Genomic DNA, 21,549 nt, shown 5'->3' with positions numbered 1-21,549 from the left:
TGCTTTCCATATTGGCCTTTTGTGTAGGGTTTGGTTTCGAAAAAGGGTTGAGATACCTCTCAGAGCTGAGGAGCACACAGTCGCTGCCTTTCTTGGCCTATAAGCCGTTGAACATTTGCCCTCCCTATCTTGCCTACCTCTTTAACCTTAAAGTTATTCATTCATTATTGCCTAATGATGTCCTTGGGCAACAGTGGATGTTCTGGGCTATTTGAATTTCTTTTTGATAATGATTAATAGAGACAGTGATGTTTGACCAGTTCTTGGGAACTCTTCAGAATTATAGGAACCTACTTCATGTATCTTTAACTCATGTAGTTTTGGGGGCTGCCTCATGGAAGAGGAACTTACTCAGTTTTATAGTGGCAAACTGCTGCTGTTGTTTTTTCAGTAAGTTGTGATCCCTGTAGCATTTTGCTTTATGCCCTGGCAATAATGATAACCTAATTCCTTGGTGTATTTCCTCCAAAATGTGCTTAGAAACAGGATATGGGCTTATTAGGAGGTTGTACAGCTATTGCCTTCTTTAGGTTGGCCCCTTTGCTGGAGTAGCAAACATGAAGAAAATGCTCCTGTGCATTCCTTCTCTCTAAAGCCAGCTGGAGGAATAAAGCGTTTTTATATGGAGGTAGACATCAGGAAGTTTCAGGTAGTTTGTGCTTGCCTGGGGTGGTGGAGTGCTGGCAAGTGTTTGTTACCTTGACTGTTAAAATTTTGCCTATCATTTCTTTAAAAAGAAGGTGGGGGAGGGGGTGGTGCAGTAAGGCCAAGTGCTCTGCTCCCAGTCAGGCTTTCACAGTCCTTAAAACAAAATCTAAAAGGCGTGTTCTCAGTATCTGTATCCGTGGCATGTAAGGAAGCCGCTTTGAAACCAGTGCAAACCCAACATTTCTCCTTCAAACGTGAAACTATTATTTTTTTAATTAAAAAAAATTTTTTTTATGTTTATTCATTTTTGAAAGACGGAGAGACACAGAGCACAAGCAGGGGTAGGGCAGAGAGTGAGGGGGACACAGAATCTGAAGCAGGCTCGAGGCTCTGAGCTGTCAGCACAGAGCCCTATGCTGGGCTCAAACTCAAGAACTGTGAGATCATGACCTGAGCCGAAGTCAGATGCTCAACCGACTGAGCCACCCAGAAACTATTATTTGAGCACAAAGTATTATATGCTTGGTCTCCCCACATGGCCATTCTCATCTCTCACCATCAGTAGAAATTTCTCCAGTAAAAACACTGCTCAAAAATGCTTACTCACCAGCCATTTTTCTTATTTCCGGGCTTCATTTTTAACTGTCGTATTTGTCATCCGCTCTTTGAGAATAATCTTGATTTTGAGAATACCTCAAATTCTGGAAATCATTCATTGACTCAGCAAACCCTGATTGGGTGCCCTGTGTTGGGTAGTAGGAGGGAAAGATAAATGAATTATAATCTGGAATGGAAATAAATAAATACTGTCATGGGATACAAGTGCTATGGTAGGTTGTAAAAGGCTTGCTTAGGTCGCTGTTAATATAATATCAGGCCTCCAAGATGATCAGTTCGTTGTTTTCTAGGCCTTATTTTTAGAAGTAGCACAACCCCATTTTGGGAGGAAGTATAGCAAGGAATAGGGGAGTTGCTCCAGCTGAAACAGATGGGGGAAGCCCACAGCTTTTCCTGCTATGCCTCATGTTAAATGCCATCCTCCCTGCAGCTTCCTGAGGAATGCCTCTCATTTTATAAATGAGGATGTTGGAGTTCTAGGGAAGTCATAAAATGTAGTTAGCCAGTGTGGGCCTGGTCGTAGAACTTTAGTTCTCCTGATTCCTAGCTTATTTGTCAGTCACACACCAGACCGCTAAACAGTCATTAGATTTCTTCCAGTTTTTTGTTCCATTCCACAAAGAAGTCAGTAAACACATTTCTTTCAGGGGCTTCACCTCTGCCTGGCTTTGTTACAGAGCTTTAAAGGTTTTGCCTCCTAGTGATCCAAATACAAATCAGTCCTATTCCCAGGAAGGTACTGTGACCCCTTTCATTGTGATCTGTGGACAGTGCCAAGTTGCCCCATTTGGTAACAGCCTCTTCTGTTTTCTGGTTGAAATTCAGTTTCCCCAGAAATCTCTGTAAAGGATATTTGATAAAGGTGTGACAAACAGTGTGAAGCATAGTGCCAGAATCTCATATGTCTCTGTAAACTACTGAAGGGACAGGAAGAGTATTAGATGCATGTCCTTTCTTGAATGACCTTAGCACTGCTTCTGAGATTCAAGCAGAGTTCCTCGGCCTTGGTGCTGTTGACATTTTGGGCTGGATAACAGTTTGTAGTGGTGGTGGGTGTGTGAGTATGTGTACACACGTGTGCATGAATGTACTTGTGTTTGTGCTTTCTGTGCATTGCAGGATGTTGAGCAGCATCCCTGGCCTCTACCCACTTGATACCAGTTGAGTGGCCAAACCCCCTCCTCCTCCCACTTGTGATAATCAAACGTGTCTCCAGACATTTCCGGATAACCCCTGGGCAGGGCAGGCGGGGTGGGGTGGGGGTGGGGGGGAAGGGGGGGTGTTGCCAAAATGGTCCCCAAGCTGAGAACCATTGGGTTGGGGATTGAGTGTCATAAGGTATAAGTGCAAATCAAATTGATTACAGAGTCAAGTAAATTTTTCAGTTATCTAAACCTTTATTTATAGTGATGAGCTACTCTAAAGAAATAAAACAATAGCATGCCCTTGGCCTCCATCCTGACCCTCCACAGCATGAAGGGGCCTTTATCTAACTCATGTTCAAATGTTCAAAACCCTGAAAGAGTTTGAACTTAGGTGATCATCTTCTTTTAGAGCCTTTGCAAAGTTTATTTTGCTAGAAATTCCAAGATTTTTGTGTTCCTTTCTTGGTATCTAGTGTTGTCACAATGAAAACAGAGGTTCTTCACAGTGAGCCTTCAACTCAAAGTCTGTGACCCCAGTACAGATTTGACGTTGTCTGTAAGGGTTTTCACAGACAGGGGTATTTCCATTTCTTGTGTAAAAGTATATGGGAACATGTGTTAACTTTAAGTGGCCCTTCAGTTTGTTAATCAATGCTATATGATATGTCGCAGTTCTATAAGTAACTTATCATTTAATTCTCATTACATACCTTGCATAGTTGTTATTACTATCAGATAAAGAAACTGACCCTCTGAGAAGTTAAGTACCTGGTCCAAGGCCACCCAGCTGGTATGTGGCAGAACCAGGTTTTGCTCTCAGTTGTGCCTGACTAGAACCTGTGCCATTTATTTATTTATTTATTTATTTACTTATTTACTTATTTATTTATTTTTAATGCTTATTTATTTTTGAGAGAGAGACAGAGCATCAATGTGGTAGAGTCAGAGAGAGGGAGACACAGAATCCGAAGCAGGCTCCAGGCCCCAAGCTGGCAGCACAGAGCCTGACGCGGGGCTTGAACTCACGGACCACGAGATCATGACCTGAGCCAAAATCGGACGCTTAACTGAGTGAGCCACCCAGGCGCCCCTATTTTTTTTTAATATTTTTTAAATGCTTATTTATTTTTGAGAGACAGAGTGCATGTGGGGAGGGGCAGAGAGAGAGGGAGACACAGAATGTGAAGCAAGCTCCAGGCTCTGAGCTGTCATTATAGAGCCTGATGCGGGGCTCGAACCTGTGAACCATGAGATCATGACGTAAGCTGAAGTCTGATGCTTTAACCGATTGAGCCACCCAGGCGCCCTGAGCCTGTGCCTTAACCATATCCCTACTCTACCTTTTGGCTTGTGTGCCAGTGTATTCTTTCTTGGCTGAGCTCAGTTCAGGTTAACATTTGTTAGGTGCCTGCTACAGGTCAACTCTGGAGATCATGCAATTCAGCCATTGCCTCACCTCCTTCTATGTCATGTCAACATATTAGCATTGTGCTGTGTAGAAAGGACTTGTATGGATATGTCTGCTATTAGATGTGTTGAACCCATCTTATAGAAACTTCCAGGTGGAGGCATTCAGTCTCCATGTCATAGGATGTATACTGAGATACAGATACTTACATTTGTGTCTAAATTAATAGTATCAACATGGATGGGCCCAGAGGGTATTATACTAAGTAAAATAAATCAGGCAGAGAAAGACAAATAACGTATGATTTCACTTATATGTAGAATCTGAAAAACAAAACTAATAAAACAGAAACAGGCTTGTAAATACAGAGAACAAACTAATGATTGTAAGAGGGAAGGAGGAGAGGGGATGGGTGAAATAGGTGAAGGGGATTAAGCAGTACCAATTTCCAGTTATAAAATAAGTAAGTCATAGGAATGTACAGTATAGTTTACGAATTATAGTCAGTAACATTGTAATAACTTTGTATGGTGACAGATGGTAACTACACTTAACAAGGTGATCATTTTGTAATGTATATAAATGTTGAATCCCTGTGTTGTACCTGAAACTAACACAATATTGTATGTCAACTATACTTGAATAAAAAGAAAAGAATTAACAGGCACATATGGCATTTATGCAGACATTGAGTTATTGCCACAACTGTTGCATGGGGAGATCATGTCCTGGGAATTTCATACTAATGAGGAAAAGAAACCTCATGGTTGTAGAAATTTCACAGATAAGGCAGAGTAATTAACGCATGATGATCTGTTACTTTTCCCCCTCTATGCTAAAAGGCTTCGTTGAACAGCTGGAATATCTAGAGTTTAAGGGCATTTTGCTAAGTAACACCCTGTATCACTTTGGTTTTTCTGCCTTTTAAAAAAACATGGTTTTGGGGCGCCTGGGGGGTTCAGTTGGGTAAGCGTCCGATTTCGGCTCAGGTTGTGATCTCAAGGTTCATGGGTTTGAGCCCCGTGTTCAGTTCTGTGGTGACAGCTTAGAGCCTGGAGTCTGCTTCAGATTCTGTCTACCTCTCTCTCTGCTCCTCCCTTGCCTGTGCTTTCTCTCTCAAAGATGAATAATAAACATGTTAAAAACTAAAGAAAAATAAAAGAGCATGGTTTTGAGGTTACAGTAAAGTTTATGACTGTCTTGCCTTTTAAGGATTATCCCTGTAAATTGGCTCTTATTCTGAGAGATTTTTTAGGATAGAAGAGAGGGCCACTGTTACCAACTGTGGTAATTTCACATTACTTACAACATGTTTTCTCCATACTCTGGCCCCTGGCTACTCTTATGGGACTTAGTCATTCGTGTACAAATGAGGCTAGGTATACTGAGAGAGGAAAATAACTAGAGCGTCCATTCCAAGGAGCCCTTGTCACCTTGTTCACTAATACAGGGAGCCAGAGTAGGCAGCAGCAGGCTGACTGGTCTGTACCCCTTACCCTTCTACCAGTGGAGGTAGGGCCTGCTGGGAAAGCTGAACTCCTTACTGTGAGAAAGTCCTAGTAGCCACTGTTGCTGGTCCCCTGCTGCCGTAGACCAAGCCTTTGTAGGATGGAACCAGCCTCTTGGAGTTAGCAATTCTGAGTCTGGGCTTGCTTCCTTGCCCCCCACTCCACCCACCCACCTCTTCCCCTGCTGTCAGAATCTAGACAGTCATTGTGAAAAGGCCTGGGAATAATACTTGACTTTGTAGGCCTGTGGAAACATGTTAAAATCCCTTATAGGTCCAAAGTGAGATTATAGGAGCCACCTTGTTAGATTGACCAATACCTTGGCCTATGGAGTTGCTAATCTTATATGAAGTTTATGTTGACACAGTTCTATCCATTGCACTACTTTTTCCAAGTAGACATATATTTTCAGTAGACAAAGATGGGACTGAATAGATTTTAAACACAACACATGGAGGACACACTTATAGATTCTTGAAACCAGATCTCCTGTTTTTCTGTAGTTACCATGGCGATGGGTGCTATAGAGATGTGCAGACCTTACTGTGACCTCTTCTTGGTGCAGGGATGCCTGGCTTCATTGTCCACCTGGGCCTGGCAAGTCTGGCTGGTTCCCTCCATGCCCTGAGAGGTGGAGGTGCTGTCTTCCCCTCTGGGACCAGCTGTCTCCAGTCTTGGCCTGCCCTGCCCTGCTGGTCCATTAAAAGCAGGGCTCACCAGGGAACAATCTTCTCGGGTTGCCTGTAATCTGAGTGAGCCAAGGTAAGTGTTGTAGGATGGGCAGCAGCAGCTTCTGAAGCTTCCAGTGGGAGCCTGGGCATTTACTTCTCAGAAATCAAAGGATTGAGCTAATGTTTCATACTAAAAACAAAAACAAAAACAAAAAACAAAAACCCAAACGACAATCAGTGGTTTAGAAAACCCCTCCACTGCACACATAAATGCAGTATAGTACAGCTTCATTTTCCATGTTGTTAGTAGTCTGTAGTGACATCATACTGATTTCACATGCATGTTAGCTGGGACATAGGACGAATGACCTTGCATTCAGAAGGACTCCGGCTTGGTCCCAACTCCACTGTTAACTTTCTAAATGACGTTGGACATATCACTTAAATCTCTCACTCTTCATTCCTTCATGGTCAATGGGACCCTGCTTGAAAGTGACTTAGCCTGGTGTGCCCAGGTGTGTTAGACTTCAGTCTGGTGCTTTGTCTGTATCACCCTCCCAGGGTGAACTCAAGGACCTTCTGTGCTTTTTGAGGTTTTGAAGCACTCAAGGGGTGCTTTTGAGGTTCTGTTGAGTCTGTTTGTAGAGAGGGACACATCTGGAAGCTAGTAGCACTTCTAGGTTCTCCAAAAGGGGGATCCAGCAGAATGCACCCTATTGAGCCACTCTCTGCCTCCACCCCCAAATGCTGTTCACAGTCCTCATCCACGAGAGAAGCTGAAGCCACATGTGACAACTGTTGCACCTTAGTGAAAGGGAATATGATGACTCTACTTAAGCCACAGGACACATGCTTTCAAGATTGTTCCAAAGTTAGAATCATTTTCACTTGATAGTACCTAGGGGTGACCCATGGTCATGTCAGCATTTCCTCTGTTAACACCAGCCCTTGTGGGATGTCTGATGCCTGGGCTTTATTCTTACAAAATGTAGTCCTACCCATTTCAGAATTCAGTCAGGGCTTCTGATCCCACCCAGATGCCTCTCATGGGAAAGAGTCTTCTTCCTCTCAGCCCTGAGGTCTGGTCTCTCATATGAGGTGAGGAGACACTCAGAACAGGGCAAGTCTTAATTTGTTTCATTTGTAGTAGGGAGTCTCTTTACCAGGACTTTGGCAGCATCAACAGTAGACTCCTGGCCCGTACTCTGAGCTCTTTTCAGTGCTTCAGGTGTCCTCCCTGGTGTCTGCTTTGAATGCTTGCTCTCTTGTATTTGGACATGCTACAGATGAGCACACCCCTGTCCTCAGTAAAAAGAAAGCCTGCCAGAGCAGTCTTGAACTTCTGAGCGATGTCAGTTGTTGGGGTTACTAAGAGGCCGGTACTCTTGGACTAATTAGTAGTTGTATTGCATTCTGGTTGCTTATTGTCCAGATGTGCAAAAAATGTGTGTTTAATAAATCTGATGCAAGAATTTTGTGTCCCTAGAGTCTCTACTTTTCCAGGATTCTTTGTCTGAAACTGCTCTTTATCAAGAGGTTAATAGTCATCCAGTCAGTGAACTGTGGGATTGAATTCACCCAGTGATTAAAGTGAAAAGGATGAAGGTTGTGTGTAAGATTTCCTGAGCAGTGGCAGTGCCAGGGTTCAGAGGAGACCTCAGGCCATGTATTGTATAAACTCAGAAGCTGTTGACTTAGACAGCCTGGTTTCCTCAGAGTTTTGGGGAGGCCCCACTTGCATTCTAGCCTCCCTGAGGTCTGGGAGCAAAGCAGAGCCAGTTAAGTGGCTGTTGACCTGAGGCAGATAGCACTTCTCTGCCTGTCCGTTTCCTGAGTGGCATACAAAACTGGTGCTTGGTGAGGGGCTGGATTTCAAACAGTATTAAGGAAAACAAATTCTTCACACCACATCCAGGAACAGGGCTTCTTCCCCCTGTTGAGAGTTTCCTGGTGTCCTGATAAGGTTTGAAAAGCTCACTGGGAGTGTCTCCACGCAGACCAGCTGGTAAACAGTTCTGAGTCCGTTCTCAATTCCTTTTGTAACGCTTGTTAGGAAGTGGTTTCACGGTCATTATCTTATTTGATCCTCCAAATAGTCTTGTGGTATGGGACACTGGGCTGCAGGTGAATAATGTAGAGCTAGATTTGGAGGCTCTGAAGAGATTTGCCTTCCTGCGCCCGGTTTCTGCCCTCCATAGTAGCTCTACGGTTCTTTGTTCCCAGATCACATATAGGGTTTGTAAGTAGGATGTTAGAATTTACTCTATTTATGTAGCACGTATCCAGAAAAGAATTTTTCCCCCCCGAAAAGAACTTTTGGGTAAACAACCAGTTGATTTATGTCTCCTGAGGCCTGATGGGACTATGTGGAGCCATTAAGAATTGACTTGGCCTGGGGAGCCTGGGTGGCTCAGTCGGTTAAGCGTCCCACTCTTGATTTCGGCTCTGGTCATTGATCTTACAGTTTGTAGGATTGAGCCTCTCATAGGGCTCCACACTGACAACACGGAGCCTGCTTGGGATTCTCTCTCCCTCGCTCTTTGCCCCTCCCTCTCTCCCTCTCTCAAAAAAAAAAAAAAAGAAAAAGAAAAAGAAAAAAATTAACTTGGCCTGATTATGGTGTTGTTTTTTAAATTTTTTAAATGTTTATTTACTTTTGAGAGAGAGAGACAGCGTGAGCAGGATTGGGGGAGGGGGGCAGGAATGGCAGGGGCAGGCAGAGAGAAGGAAACACAGAATCCTAAGCAGGCTCCAGGTTCTGAGCTGTTAGCACAGAGCCCAGCATGGGGCTCAGACTCACGAACCATGAGATCATAGCCTCAATTGAAGTCCGAGGCTTAACTGACTGAGCCACCCAGGCGCCCTTGATTATGGTATTGTTAAATGGAAACAGGTATTCTCCAGGTGCCTGGGTGGCTAGGGTGCCTGGGTGGCTCATTTGGTTAAGTGGCTGACTTCGGCTCAGATCATGATCTCCTAGCTCATGGGTTCGAGCCCCACACTGGGCTCTGTGCCAACAGCTCAGAGCCTGGAGCCTGCTTCAGATTCTGTCTCCCTCTCTCTCTCTCTGCCCCTCCCCCACTTATTCTCTCTCTCTCTCTCTCTCTCCCCCTCTCCCTCCCTCCTTCAAAAATAAATAAACATTAAAAAGAAAAATTAAAAAAAAACAGGTATTCTCTCAAAGGTGAAAAGCCTTTAGGGCATATAAAGAAGGAACAGATCTTATAATCCAGGAAAGAGAGTCTGGGATTCTTGTATTCTGTATTTATCTAAAATCATTTATGGGGCACACAATGTACATGGTTTCTGCAAGAGGTAATACATTATTTTTGAACTGTGACCCTCCTAAATGTCAAAAGATGTAAGTGGGTGAGGTGGGATCATAGACGAAGATGTATATAATTGAAAGGTATTTATTGAAACCAAAGAGTGGAAGACACACACACACACACACACACACACACACACAGAAAACCATGGGCTGCAGAAAAGAAGCTGCACCAATGACCAGAGGTAGACCTTTGGACAAAAGAAACTAGAGTCCTCTTTACTTCCAATGCTGGCTAAGAAAAGTAACCAGAGTCCAATGTAGTGTCTGCCCTTAGAGGCACATGGGTGAGGAGCAGCCTCCCTGGGCAAGGAGAGGATGGATGTGGAAATGGGCCTGTTTGGAGGGGTTGGAGTAGGGCAGGGAGCCAGTGCCCAGCTCTGATGTGGAGACAGCAGCCGAGGGCAGGGACTGCAGGGGAGACCTGTAGAGAGGGGAGCAGCAGAGAAAACATAACACAGCCAGATAAACGCAGAAGCTAATCTCACTGGGCCCTAAGGGGTGAGAATGGTCTTGGCCAGCTTGAGGCATGGGAAATACAAACAAATCCTTAGTTAGAAAATCCAGACCCTAAGAGAGAGAGGAAGGGAAAGAAGGAGGGCAATCTGAAGAAAGATGAAACTAAATTTCATACCAGTTAGAGGCATAATACCCAATTAAAAATTTTTTTTCCTGGGGCGCCTGGGTGGCTCAGTCGGTTGAGCGTCCGACTTCGGCTCAGGTCATGATCTCGCGGTCTGTGAGTTCGAGCCCTGCGTCCGGCTCTGTGCTGACAGCTCAGAGCCTGGAGCCTGCTTCGGATTCTGTGTCTCCCTCTCTCTCTGCCCCTCCCCTGCTCATGCTCTGTCTCTCTCTGTCTCAAAAATAAATAAAAACGTTAAAAAAAATTAAAAAAAATTTTTTTTCCTAATTAAAATTTTTATTGTATTTGGTATTTTATCTATTTAATTTTTAAAAGTAATCTCTAAACCCAACATGGGGCTCAAACTCAGAGCCCTAAAGTCAGGAGTTGCATGCTCTTCCAACTGAGCCAGCCAGGTGCCCCTGGTATTTAAAAAAAGTTTTTTTAATGTTTATTTTTATTTTTGAGAGAGAGAGAGAGACAGAATGAGAGTGGGTTGGGGCAGAGAGAGAGGGAGGCCCAGAATCTGAAGCAGGCTCCAGGCTCTGAGCTGTCAGCACAGAGCCCGATGCGGGGCTGGAACTCATGAGCTGTGAGATCATGACTTGAGCCGAAGTCGGACACCCAACTGACTGAGCCACCCAGGCACTCCATGCCCCTGGTATTTTAGAATAGAACCAATATTTTCTTGTCCCACACCCATTTAAGTTAGCTTTCTCAGTAGGCATTCTGTTTCTGCATCTCTAACAGTTGTAGTTCAGGTTGGAGACTCCCCAGGGTGGGTTCTAAGTGATTTGGAACATGGCATTGGACTCCGAGAAACTGAGCCTACGGGAGTCTTGATGATCTGTCTTGTAGGAAGCTTCTGGTTTACCTGGGGAAACAAGATGACAGCACTTGTGAAAGCCAAAGAATAATCTCTTATTAATGTGATGTTAGTTCTACACAGGAGTAAACTGAGCTGGGAACAGCCTTCTGGTAAGCAGGCAGGGACTCCTGGTGCCCAACCACAAGCTGTTTAGTGGGGAGGGGTGGGAACTGTGGCAGAGCCATACAGATGTCTGAGCAGCCGCTTTCCTTTTCCCTGTGGCTGTTTCCTTCTCTGTGCATGGGAATAACAACATTAGATCATGTTGTGGGCATCTGTAGCTGGTAGCTGGTCACTGTCAATTCCAGAGTCAGGTGGGAGAATTGTTCTAATTCCAGGGAGCTGGTTGCAGTGCGTTTTCTTCCCCCTTCCCCCACCTTGCTCTTTAGTGCTAGCTGAGCTCAGCAGTCTGCTCCCTTCTTCCTTGGCTTTCCAGGGCAAAGAAGAATCAAAATGAAAAAGAATTGTTATAGGTTAGGTCTTTTTTGTGCCTTTTTGAATCACCAAATGGGGAATGAGTGATAATGTAGTCTGTCTGGTATCATTGCACTGAGCTTTCTGACTTCTGAGGTTTGCAGGATGTGTGTCCATGGAAGAGGATTTAACATCTTTGAACACATGAGTTCTTTCAAAAGCCCTAGTGCCTTGAGCCTGCAAATTACCAGGAGCAAAGGCTTTGAACTGAGTGTTCTGGAACTCCTGGGCAGGTCCACAGGAACGAACTTTGCTGGAAGGAACATTGGCGATAGGGACATTGTTGCTGCTTCTATCAGACCTGATATGGGAGTGAAAACCTTTATCAGTCAGGTGAATACGTAGTACAGGAGTTATGGAGGTATGGAGGTAGATTTTATAAACAGAGGGTCACAGTTTTCTGGAATTAAAACACAGAGGGCAGGTGGACCTTTCTGAAATTTGTAAGAGCAGAGTAATGGCCCAGGTGACTTCCTGTGGACTCATGTAGTGCAGGATCTTACCTACTTAGCTGGTTTGCTTGGTCCATTTCCTCTCTCTTTCTCTCTCTCTGTCTCTGTCTCTGTCTCTCCTTCCCTCTCCCGCCCCCTCTTCCTCTCTCCCCTGCCTTTCTTCCCCCTTTTCAAGAGAATTTGGCCACTTTATATAAAAGAAGTAGCCAGTTTGCCAAAAAGTCAAATAACAAGTTTTATACTCTTTTGTTTTTATTGATTGATTGCTTGATTGGAACTGGTACATTGAGCTTTATTTTTTTCTTTTTTCTTTAATATAATTTATTGTGCGTTTTATACTCTTAAATAGCTTTCCTGTTACTGTCAGTATACTTCAGTACTTTTTCTTTTTTTTACTTACATACTTTTGTGCATGGTTGTAGTCAGCGTGTTGAGTCCTTTATTTAAAACAAGTTTATGTAGACTTTTCCATAGTGGTTGCAGCCTATCAACTTGTCCCAGCTGTGCCAGGATTCTATTGTTTGCTGTTGTTTGAGCAGTCCAACCCTGTATTGTTAGGCTGTGTGACTTTTTTCTAACGTCATATTATGGCTACTTATCATTTTGGTACAGATTACTGTTAATCTTTTGGGATATTTTCTGTTGTTGTTTTTCCTGGTGGAGTGAGGCAGCTTCTTGATAATGAGAGGTTGAAGTCTAGAAAGTCTACATTTGTGATTTGACCTCTGATTTTCTAGGGATTCCAGGGGCTCCTGCAAAGAAAAAAGGATTCAGGCATAGGGGGCCAGTCAGACCAAATTTGGACACGTAGCTTTTCAGAAGTGAATTCTTTTTCTGACATTGCAAGGTGGCTTCTGAATGCTCTACTCTACCCAGCCACCCCCTTGAGGAACAGTGACCAGGCCACATGATGGACACAGGCCGCCCTGCCTGGGCCCTGCTCGTATGGGTTGAATGTGCTAATTGAGCCTTTCTCAGAGCATTCTTCCCATCTGTGCAGATGGTGCTTTGAGTCCACATTAAGGACTCCGTATTCTTCCTTTTTTAAAATATATTTATTTATTTTTGAGAGAGCACAAGCAGGGGAGGGGCAGAGAGGGAGACATAGAATCCGAAGCAGGCTCCAAGCTGTCAGCACAGAGCCTGACGCGGGGCTCGAACTCCCAAACCATGAGATCATGACCTGAGCCAAAGTTGGACGCTTAACTGACTGAGCCACCCAGGTGCCCCATCTGTATTCTTCCTTCTGAGTGGAGTAGGCCAGTACCTATCTTTCCTTCAAAAACGAAATTGTTAAATCATGTTTTGAGTTTAGAAAACTATTGAAGTAGTCAACAGCAGAGTACTTTTTGTTGTCCACAGGTGCCACGTTGTTGGCAGGATGCATGAGATCATTGCCTGCCTGCTTTCTTTCCTTCGGATTTTTTTAAAGTTTTTATTTATGTAAGTAATCTGTACACCCAGCATGGGGCTTGGACTTACGATCCCGAGATGAAGAGTCGCATGCTCTTCCGCCTGAGCCAGCCAGGCACACCCCCCTTCCCCCACCTTTGGATTTTTAATTTAACAAGTGTTTGTTGAGAACTTGTTATTTCCCAGGCTCTGGAGCTCCAGCAATGAAACAGACACCTGTGGCCCTGCCCCTGGGGCCAGAGTTGGACCTCCCTTGAGTTGAGAGGAGGGGATTAGGGGCTCTAGGGCAGGACTGAGGTTGAAGAAGGTGGGAGGAAGGTGTGCCTGAAGATTGGCACAAAGTGCTGATGAGGAGGCATCTGTGGCAGCCTGTTTTCCCTCCCCCTTTCATATTTGTAAGAGAAGCAAAAGGTCCTGTTGGTCGAGCAAGACTACACCCTCCCAGAGTGTGCAGTTATTATCAAACAAAACAATTAATGATCAGATTGAATTACATATATAATGACTGCTGTGCAGCATGATAATTAGGTGCAGAAAGTTTACCTAAGTTACTGCAGCTGGTAACCTAGGGCAGCCCGATTGCACACTTGTTCTTGTGTTTGCCTACTTTCAGTTTCACCTGCAGGCAGCATGGGAGGTGCAGTCCTCAGGTACCTGGGGTATGTCTTCAGCATGGCCATGTGGGCCTGCCACCTGTCTAGAGGCTCTGGGACCTTTTACTCTCTCCTCTTCCCTCTGCTGGGTGGCCCATCCAGCACCTTCTCTTAGCAGCCTGAGGGCCGACTGGCCTGAGATAAATCTTGGCTCTGAGGGTCCTCATGGGCATAGAGCTCAGATGTTCTTTCTTAAGTCTGTAAAAGGAGGTCAGCATGGACAAGCTGGTGTGAGGCTTATTCTGCAGCCGACAAAGTCTGCCTTGGCCCCTTGGTAAAAGGACACAGGATGCATAGCTGGGCACCCTTAGGCCATCTCTGTGGTCTGTCCCATTTTACTTTGTTTACATTGTTCCTTGATCCAGAGGCCCTTCCTCTCCTCCACCCTAAATCCTGTATGGTGTTGAGGGAGCTGGGTAAGCACCCCCCCCTTCTCCAGGAAGCCTTTCTGAATAGCCTTCTCTCCATGTGATGACCACCTACTTTCACATCCTGGACTTAACGTTAATGAACCATAGCCTTCATCAGCATTATTAGAGATGAAAGTATATGTGATTTGGGAGTCAAGGGAAGGTCCCATTTTCTATATATTCTGTTTTTCTTTTTCCAGCTTTATTGAGGTATAGTTGACAAGTAAAATTATAATATATTTCGTGGTGCCTGGGTGGCTCAGTTGGTTAAGCATCCGACTTCAGCTCAGGTCATGATCTTGTGGTTTGTGGGTTCAAGCCCTGTGTCAGGCTCTGTGCTGACAGCTTCAGAGCCTGGGGCTTGCTTTGGATTTTGTGTCTCCCCCTCTCTCTCTGCCCCTCCCCTGCTGGCATTCTGTCTCTCTTCCTCTCTCTCTCAAAAATAAATAAGCATTAAAAAATTTTTTTGTTGAGGGTGACTGGGTGGCTCTCTCGGTTAAACATCCATCTTTGGTCAGGTCATAATTTCACGGTTTGTGAGTTTGAGCCCAGCATCCTGCTCTGTGCTGACAGCTCAGAGCCTGGAGCCTGCTTCAGATTCTGTCTCCCTCTCTCTGCCCTTCCCCAGATCACGCTCTCTTTCTCTCTCTCAAAATTAAATAAACATGAAAAATTTTATTAAAAAAATTAAATTATAATATGTTTAAAGTATACGATGTGATTTATAATTATGGATTCTCATAATTGAATGAACATCTATCACCTCAAATATTTTTCTGTGACAACGCTTAAAAGCTACATTTCTTACCAATTTCAGTTATGCAGTAAAGTATTATTAACTCTAGTCACCATGCTGTTCACAGATCCTCAGGTCTTATTCATCTTATAACTGAAAATTTGTACCCTTTTACCAACATCTCCCTATTGCTCCCACCCTTATCACCTGGCAACTACCATTCTACCCTCTGTTTTTATGACTTAAGCCTCTTTTTTTAGATTCCACATACAAATGATACCCTGCATGTCTTTGTCTGGCTTATTTCACTTTCTGCTATTTATTTTCTAAGCATTCTAGGACAACAGCAGTTAAGCCTCAGTCAAAATACAAAGGCAATCATATCTACTATTTAGTGAGTGCTTACCATGTGGTAGGCACTGTGCTAAAAGCCTTATCTTCCCTGTTCTCACTTAATCCTGTCAATCCCACTGTATAAATGCTAAATATAAAGGTTCAGAAAGAGCATGCTGAGCAAACCATGTATTATAATATCCCAAAAGATAAGATGTAATTACATGTCTGGAGAAAACTCAGGATACGTACTAACGTTAACAGTGGGTGTATCTGTGGAGTGAGTTAGAGGTTGATTTTTATTTTCTTCTTTAAACCTTCAAAGGACCATTACTTACACTTTTTTTGTGTAAAAAAAACCTATTTCTGGGTAGAGCATGTAGAAAATGCTCAGTAAATAGATACTGGTTGAGGTAGGAAAATAAAGACCTCTTCTTTCCTTGGCTTGATTGGGTAGTTCTGGTTTCGTGAGTTACATTAGTAACTGGTGAACTGTGCTGCTGTTCATCTGGAAAGTTTCCCAGATGGGCTGCTCTTTTGTGCTCCAGAGCAGAGGCCTCCAGGGGTGGAGGGTTAGCTTGTCTGGTGGGACCGTATTTCCCTGGTTTAGGAAGGTTCGGAAGGTTCAGCAGCAAAGGGAGAGCGGCTGGCTTGTCTTTCTTCCTTCAGCCCCTCAAAGTCTGGAGCAGGCTGGGGACAGTCCACTTGCTTGGGGACTCTGAATACCTGATTGAGCTCGTCGAGTGCCTTTCCAGCTGCTCTTCATAGCGTCTTCAAATGGCCTGGCTCACTGTTCCAGTTAACTGCCCTGCCCCGCGGCTCTATGCACAAGGCCGCCCTGCCTGTGACAGCTGGGACGGGTTGCTGCCCAACTCAGAGTCGCTCTGCTCGCTGCACCACTGCTTTTGGTTTTAAGCTTTATCTATGATGTTATTTGTTATTTTGTGTTTTAGGTTAACTTCTGATTTTGATATAATTTCAAACATACAGAAAAGCTGCAAGAATGATACAAGTAACTCTTGTGTACCTTTTATCCAAATTCACTGCCAGTGTTTTGTTTCATTTGCTTTGACTTGAGTGTTCCCTCCCTCCCTCTCCCTAACGGGTATGTGCACGCACGCACACTTTCTGAACCATTTTACAGTTAACTTGCAGAAGTGTGGCCTTTAATTTTGAATACTTCAGGATGTATTTCCTAAAACAAAGACATTCTCTTATATACTCACAGTACAATTATAAAAAAAAAAAAGCAAGTTCAGTATCAGTTTGACGCTATTACCTCATCTCCTGTCCATATTCAAATCTTGTCCATATCCGGATAATGGTCCCAGTAATGGCAGAGTTTTATTTTTAAAGAAAACACTCCTGAGGCGCGTGGGTGACTCCTCCGTTATGTTGGCTCAGAGGAGAGCAGAACCAGCAGGTGTCTGGGGGAAGTGATGCTGTGGGCGCCACATCACCAGCTCCTTGTGTCTCTACAGGACCAGAAGAGTGAGAGCAGCAAGAATCTCACTCGGCAACCATGTCAGTGGAACTGGAGACCTCAGAGGGGGTGGATGAGTCGGAGAAAAAGAGCTTTGGGGCCTCAGAAAAAGAAAACCACACCAGGTGAGTGGTGGTGGCTGGCTGTGTTGAGTCATGTGCCCGGGGCCTTGTATGTGGGAGGCACCAGGGTGTGGGGAGTGTCGCTGCTGTTTCCCCCGGGACCCCTGATTGGGATTGCAGAGAGAAGTGGCATGCAGCACCCTGGGCTGCTCAGCTTTCTCCCCATTCGTTCCCGAGGAAGCAGGACAGGCACTGCTAGGAGTGCTGAGGAATAGAATTTGATGGTTTCCCTGATCCTTGTTTCTTTTGTGGTGAAAAAGGGTAATCAGGCAAAACTGGCACCTTTTCCAGTGTTTTCCACCCCTTAGGATGTGGGAGCAGCTCTGACTCCAGGGGTTTTTCTTACTGGGTAGAGACACTTCATGAATTCCCAGAGCCTGTTCTTCATTGTTCTTATCTTATTGAGCCCTGTCATTGACAAAGTGCTTTTTTATATCTTGAAATAATTGCTAGTAAGAAATGATTCTCAGCATGTAGGTGATAGGAGCCCGATCTCCTAAAGAAGCCAGCAGAGGGTGGGCTGTATGGGGCCGCGTTTTTATCTCTTTGGTGGATGGACCGTGTGGACCACACGGGCTACTGCGCAGCGCCTCCCGTCTTCAGGGTCATGGGTTCTTTGTTTCCCTCGCTGGTTGCTGCCTGTGACACCTGTCAGCACAGCTCCATCCTGTATAATTTTATTAAGCGGTACAAGCCCAGGTACTGGCTCCAACTTCCTCAGCCTTTGTCTCCTTCTCCTCCTGCCTCTGGGCCAAGCCACATGCAGTCCTGAAGAGGCTGTGGGTCCCAGGTGGGAGGAAGGCAGCAAGGCTGCCCCGGGACATCCACAGTCAGTCCATCACAGCAGTGTGGATTCCATGAGACACGTTCCCAAAGGCTCGCTGTTCCTGCAGAAGCCAGCACACGCTGTGCTGGGATTAGAGGTGGGCTTTTTATCAGGCACTAGGTGGTCACAGAGGCAAAGCATTGTTCATTCAGGTGGTTCAGACATGGACACTGTTAGGAAGTAGGCCACAGTCCTCCACATGTCATCCAGGTCCTAGGGGCCGACTCACATCTGCCTGTTCCGTGCTCCCTAGCAAGACCCTGTATTCAGGCTGGGGTTGAGTTTCTCAGAAGCTCCTGCGTCTATCTCAGCGAGGGGACACCCTGAAACTAGGAAGGGCTAATTCACACATGCACACGTGTGTGTGCGCACACCTTCCATCTCCACAGGATGGCTGACCTCTCCGAGCTCCTGAAGGAAGGGACCAAGGAAGCACATGACCGGGCAGAAAACACCCAATTTGTCAAGGACTTCTTGAAAGGCAACATCAGGAAGGAGCTGTTTAAGGTTTGTGCCCTTGGTCATGGATAGGGTCAGGTCGGGGGCCTCGGTCGTGTCAGGAACATCCCCTTGGAACAGTTCTTCAGTGGAAGCTGGGCCTTTTGCCACCTGCTCTCCATTCTTTTGACAGCAGACTGTGGTTTTCAGGTAGCTTAAATAGAATAATATAGTGATGGTGTGAAGCAGAAGTATCCACGTTCCGTGTCATTCCTTTAAGAAACATAAAAAGTTGCCTGGGTGTGTGAAATAATCCACTGTGTCAAAATGGGCCTGCGGGAATTAGAGGGGGCATGCGACTGGATGGAGCCTTCCTCTATGGCTGCTCAGACGCAAGGGCATTGGGCTCAGGAGGGGTGTTTGCTGGTCAAGGGCTGCCAGAACTGCAGCCCTCCCCGTGGTCTCCCCTGTCACCCTCAACAGCTGGCCACTACTGCACTTTACTTCACATATTCAGCCCTGGAGGAGGAGATGGAACGCAACAAGGACCACCCAGCCTTTGCCCCCTTGTACTTCCCCACGGAGCTGCACCGGAAGGAGGCACTGACCAAGGACATGGAGTATTTCTTTGGCGAGAACTGGGAGGAGCAGGTGCAGTGCTCCCAGGCTGCCCAAAAGTACGTGGAGCGGATCCACTATGTGGGGCAGAATGAGCCCGAGCTGCTGGTGGCGCATGCATACACCCGCTACATGGGGGACCTTTCAGGGGGCCAGGTGCTGAAGAAGGTGGCCCAGCGGGCCCTGAAACTCCCCAGCACGGGAGAAGGGACCCAGTTCTATAAGTTTGAGAACGTGGACAATGCTCAACAGTTCAAGCAGCTCTACCGGGCCAGGATGAATGCCTTGGACCTGAACCTAAAGACCAAAGAGAAGATCGTGGAGGAGGCCAACAAGGCCTTTGAGTACAACATGCAGGTACTGCTGAGGTCAGGCAGAAGGGGGCCCCTGACTGGGGGGGGGGGTGATCCGGAGCTGCCGTAACAGAACAGGCACCAGTGCTTTAGGCCCGATACGGGGCAGCCTTCCAGGGAGAAAATTGTAGGACCAAATAGGCCACAGAGGGCATGAGCCCATGATGGCTTCGCTTTGGTGGACAGCTTTTGTGTTTTTGTTCCGAGGAGGGCAAGGCCCTAGCACGTAGAGGGAGGTCACTCCCTCTCACCACAGGATTCTGGTCTTGAGTGGATTTCCTCCTTTTTAGCAAGGGCTGCCCCACTTGATCAGTTCAAGGAGAGAACCAAGCAGGGTGAGAACTCAGCTGACAAGTTTTTTTTAAATGGGGCTAAGCCTGGGGAGGCAGATTCTGTCCTGGAGTCCAGGTTAGCCCTCGGCACCAGGAGGTGGCCGAGGAGGGGAAAGGAAGCACCAGCCCCGACACAGGCCCATCAGATCAGTCCCACATCAGTGAGCCTCCGTGGGCCACTTAGGATGGGTCAGCCCTACTGGGGCCTCAGTTCTCCCACGTTCCTCTCAGTCATTCTTGCTGAAAATACCTAGCAACTGCGAATGGGGAAGGACCAATGTTAACGTGGTATTTTGGGGCAACGCTTTTGTTCTCTCCGGTTTCTGCCCTGGTAGCTCCAGCTGTGGGCTGTGTGTCTGGTCAGTGCCCAGGGAGGAGCTCCCACAGTCAGCAGCACAGGTGTGGCCCCACCTCTGAGCTTGTGCCAGGGAGCAGCATTGGGTCCGTGTGGCTGCCCCCGCTGCAGATTCGGGCTGCTCCTTGACTGGTTTGCACCTTGGAGTCCACTGAAAGCTGTTCATCCCCTGCTCCTGCAGATTTTCGATGAACTGGACCAGGCTGGCTTCTTGTTGGCCAAAGAGACCCTGGAGGATGGGCTCCCCATGCACGATGGGAAAGGAGATGTGCGTAAATGCCCCTACTACGCTGCTAAACAAGATGGAGGTAGGTCTTGCCTGTCCAAAACTCTCCTCCAGGGTGGGCGTGTCAGCGTTCTCCACTGATGCCCTGTCCCCTGTTGGTGCCGCCACACAGGTACCCTGGAGGGCAGCAGCTGCCCCTTCCGAACAGCCCTGGCTGTGCTGAGTAAGCCTAGCCTCCAGTTCATTCTGGCCGCTGGTGCGGCCCTTGTTGCCGGCTTCTTGGCCTGGTACTACGTGTGAAGGACCCATCATACCGCCTTGGCGCCATCCTCCCGATTGACCACTGGCCCATCCCCACCTGTGACTAAACTACCACCTCAGGTGACTTTTTTTTTTTAAATGCTGGGTTTGAGAAAACAAGCAACCAATAAAAGCCAGACGCTAAAGCCTCTGCCTGTAGCGTCCTCTGTGTGGGCTAGATGCCGAGCAGGGTGCAGGCCCTCCATTCCTGCAGCCGTTGGGCCATGGTACCGGGAGCAGCCAGTGCAGCTCAGCAGGCCAGTCTGAGTCTCTGGAACCAGCTCTGCTCCCAGGGCACCCACACCGCTTATCCTGAGGCTCCTTCCCTTCATCATTCCTCGTGCTGGCATTTAGGTGGGTATTTTTCCCCTAGTGGGAACAGAGCATCCAGCAAGCCCAGGTTGCTGTAGCTCTGTGGGAGGGAGGAGGCCTGTCCTTGGAGGGGGGGGGGGGGGGGGCTTGCATCCTGTCTCAGAGGCCCTGGGAGCTCCATCCTGAGTAGCCAGTCCTCTTCCTGCTCAAGCAGAAACCCGAGAGGGGGTCTGTTTAGCCATGGCGCATCCCCTCCTTTGACCTGTGTAAATGCTACAGCACTCAATAAAGCGGACTCTGACAGCTGCCTCCCTCTTTCCTGGCGCCAACATTATCCTTCGCAGCCAGTCTTGGCCTTGTGCTCTCAACACTACTGGTCACCTCACAGCCCTCTGCCCAGAGCCAAATCTATCATCTGGTCTTGTGATTTTCTCTCAGAAGTGCTTTGAAGGTTTCCTACATTTTGAGATAGTTTGTTTATAAATAAGGATCAAGAGCATTATGTAACAATTCATGGTCTAAAATACAAATGTGAATTTAAATACTTTTATTGATAGGAATCTGTTTCCTGTTTTATATTTTGAGGATCTGCAAAACTTTTATTCAAAAAAGGATTAAATGGTGGGGAAAACTTGTCTTCAACTCGTGACCAAGCCAACCCACTTCACAGTTAAGATGAGGGGTAGGGAAGGAGCTGGCTCAACCTGGGGGCCGATTGCCTACCTCCCATTAGCCTTCAGACCAGAAGCCTCAGCCCCAGTGGCTTGCTGTCTTGCTTAAGGGAGCGAGGGTATTTGCCTGCAGGGTGGGATGACCCTGAGCTCAAGCCACGGGGCTCCAGCCTGCAGACCGTGTGGGCAGATGCCATGGTGTGGAGACGGGTGAGACCAGGATCAG

The 21,549-nt window shown here is 46.5% G+C and overlaps 1 protein-coding gene across 3 annotated transcripts in view; it reads left to right on the top strand.

Moving 5' to 3' along the window:
- The window catches only part of HMOX2 (heme oxygenase 2), a 29,838-nt gene extending 9,349 nt beyond the window's left edge, over positions 1–20,489 (top strand). For 2 of the 3 annotated variants that reach the window (XM_047838220.1, XM_047838219.1), the window contains exons 2-6: positions 16,769–16,895; positions 18,108–18,225; positions 18,640–19,131; positions 19,996–20,122; positions 20,213–20,489. In XM_047838220.1, the coding sequence (XP_047694176.1) occupies positions 16,810–16,895; positions 18,108–18,225; positions 18,640–19,131; positions 19,996–20,122; positions 20,213–20,340 (951 nt within the window). In that variant the 5' untranslated portion in view covers positions 16,769–16,809 and the 3' untranslated portion in view covers positions 20,341–20,489. Of the gene's footprint in view, positions 1–5,892; positions 6,090–16,768; positions 16,896–18,107; positions 18,226–18,639; positions 19,132–19,995; positions 20,123–20,212 lie in introns of all 3 variants that reach the window. The other variant, XM_047838218.1, reaches the window with a different exon arrangement.
- The last annotated feature ends 1,060 nt before the right edge of the window (positions 20,490–21,549 follow it).

Source organism: Prionailurus viverrinus, chromosome E3, assembly GCF_022837055.1.
Source record: "Prionailurus viverrinus isolate Anna chromosome E3, UM_Priviv_1.0, whole genome shotgun sequence".
In the NCBI taxonomy this organism is placed as follows: domain Eukaryota; kingdom Metazoa; phylum Chordata; class Mammalia; order Carnivora; family Felidae; genus Prionailurus; species Prionailurus viverrinus.
Note: the sequence above shows the minus strand (reverse complement) of the source record. Positions and strands in the feature narration are given on the sequence as shown.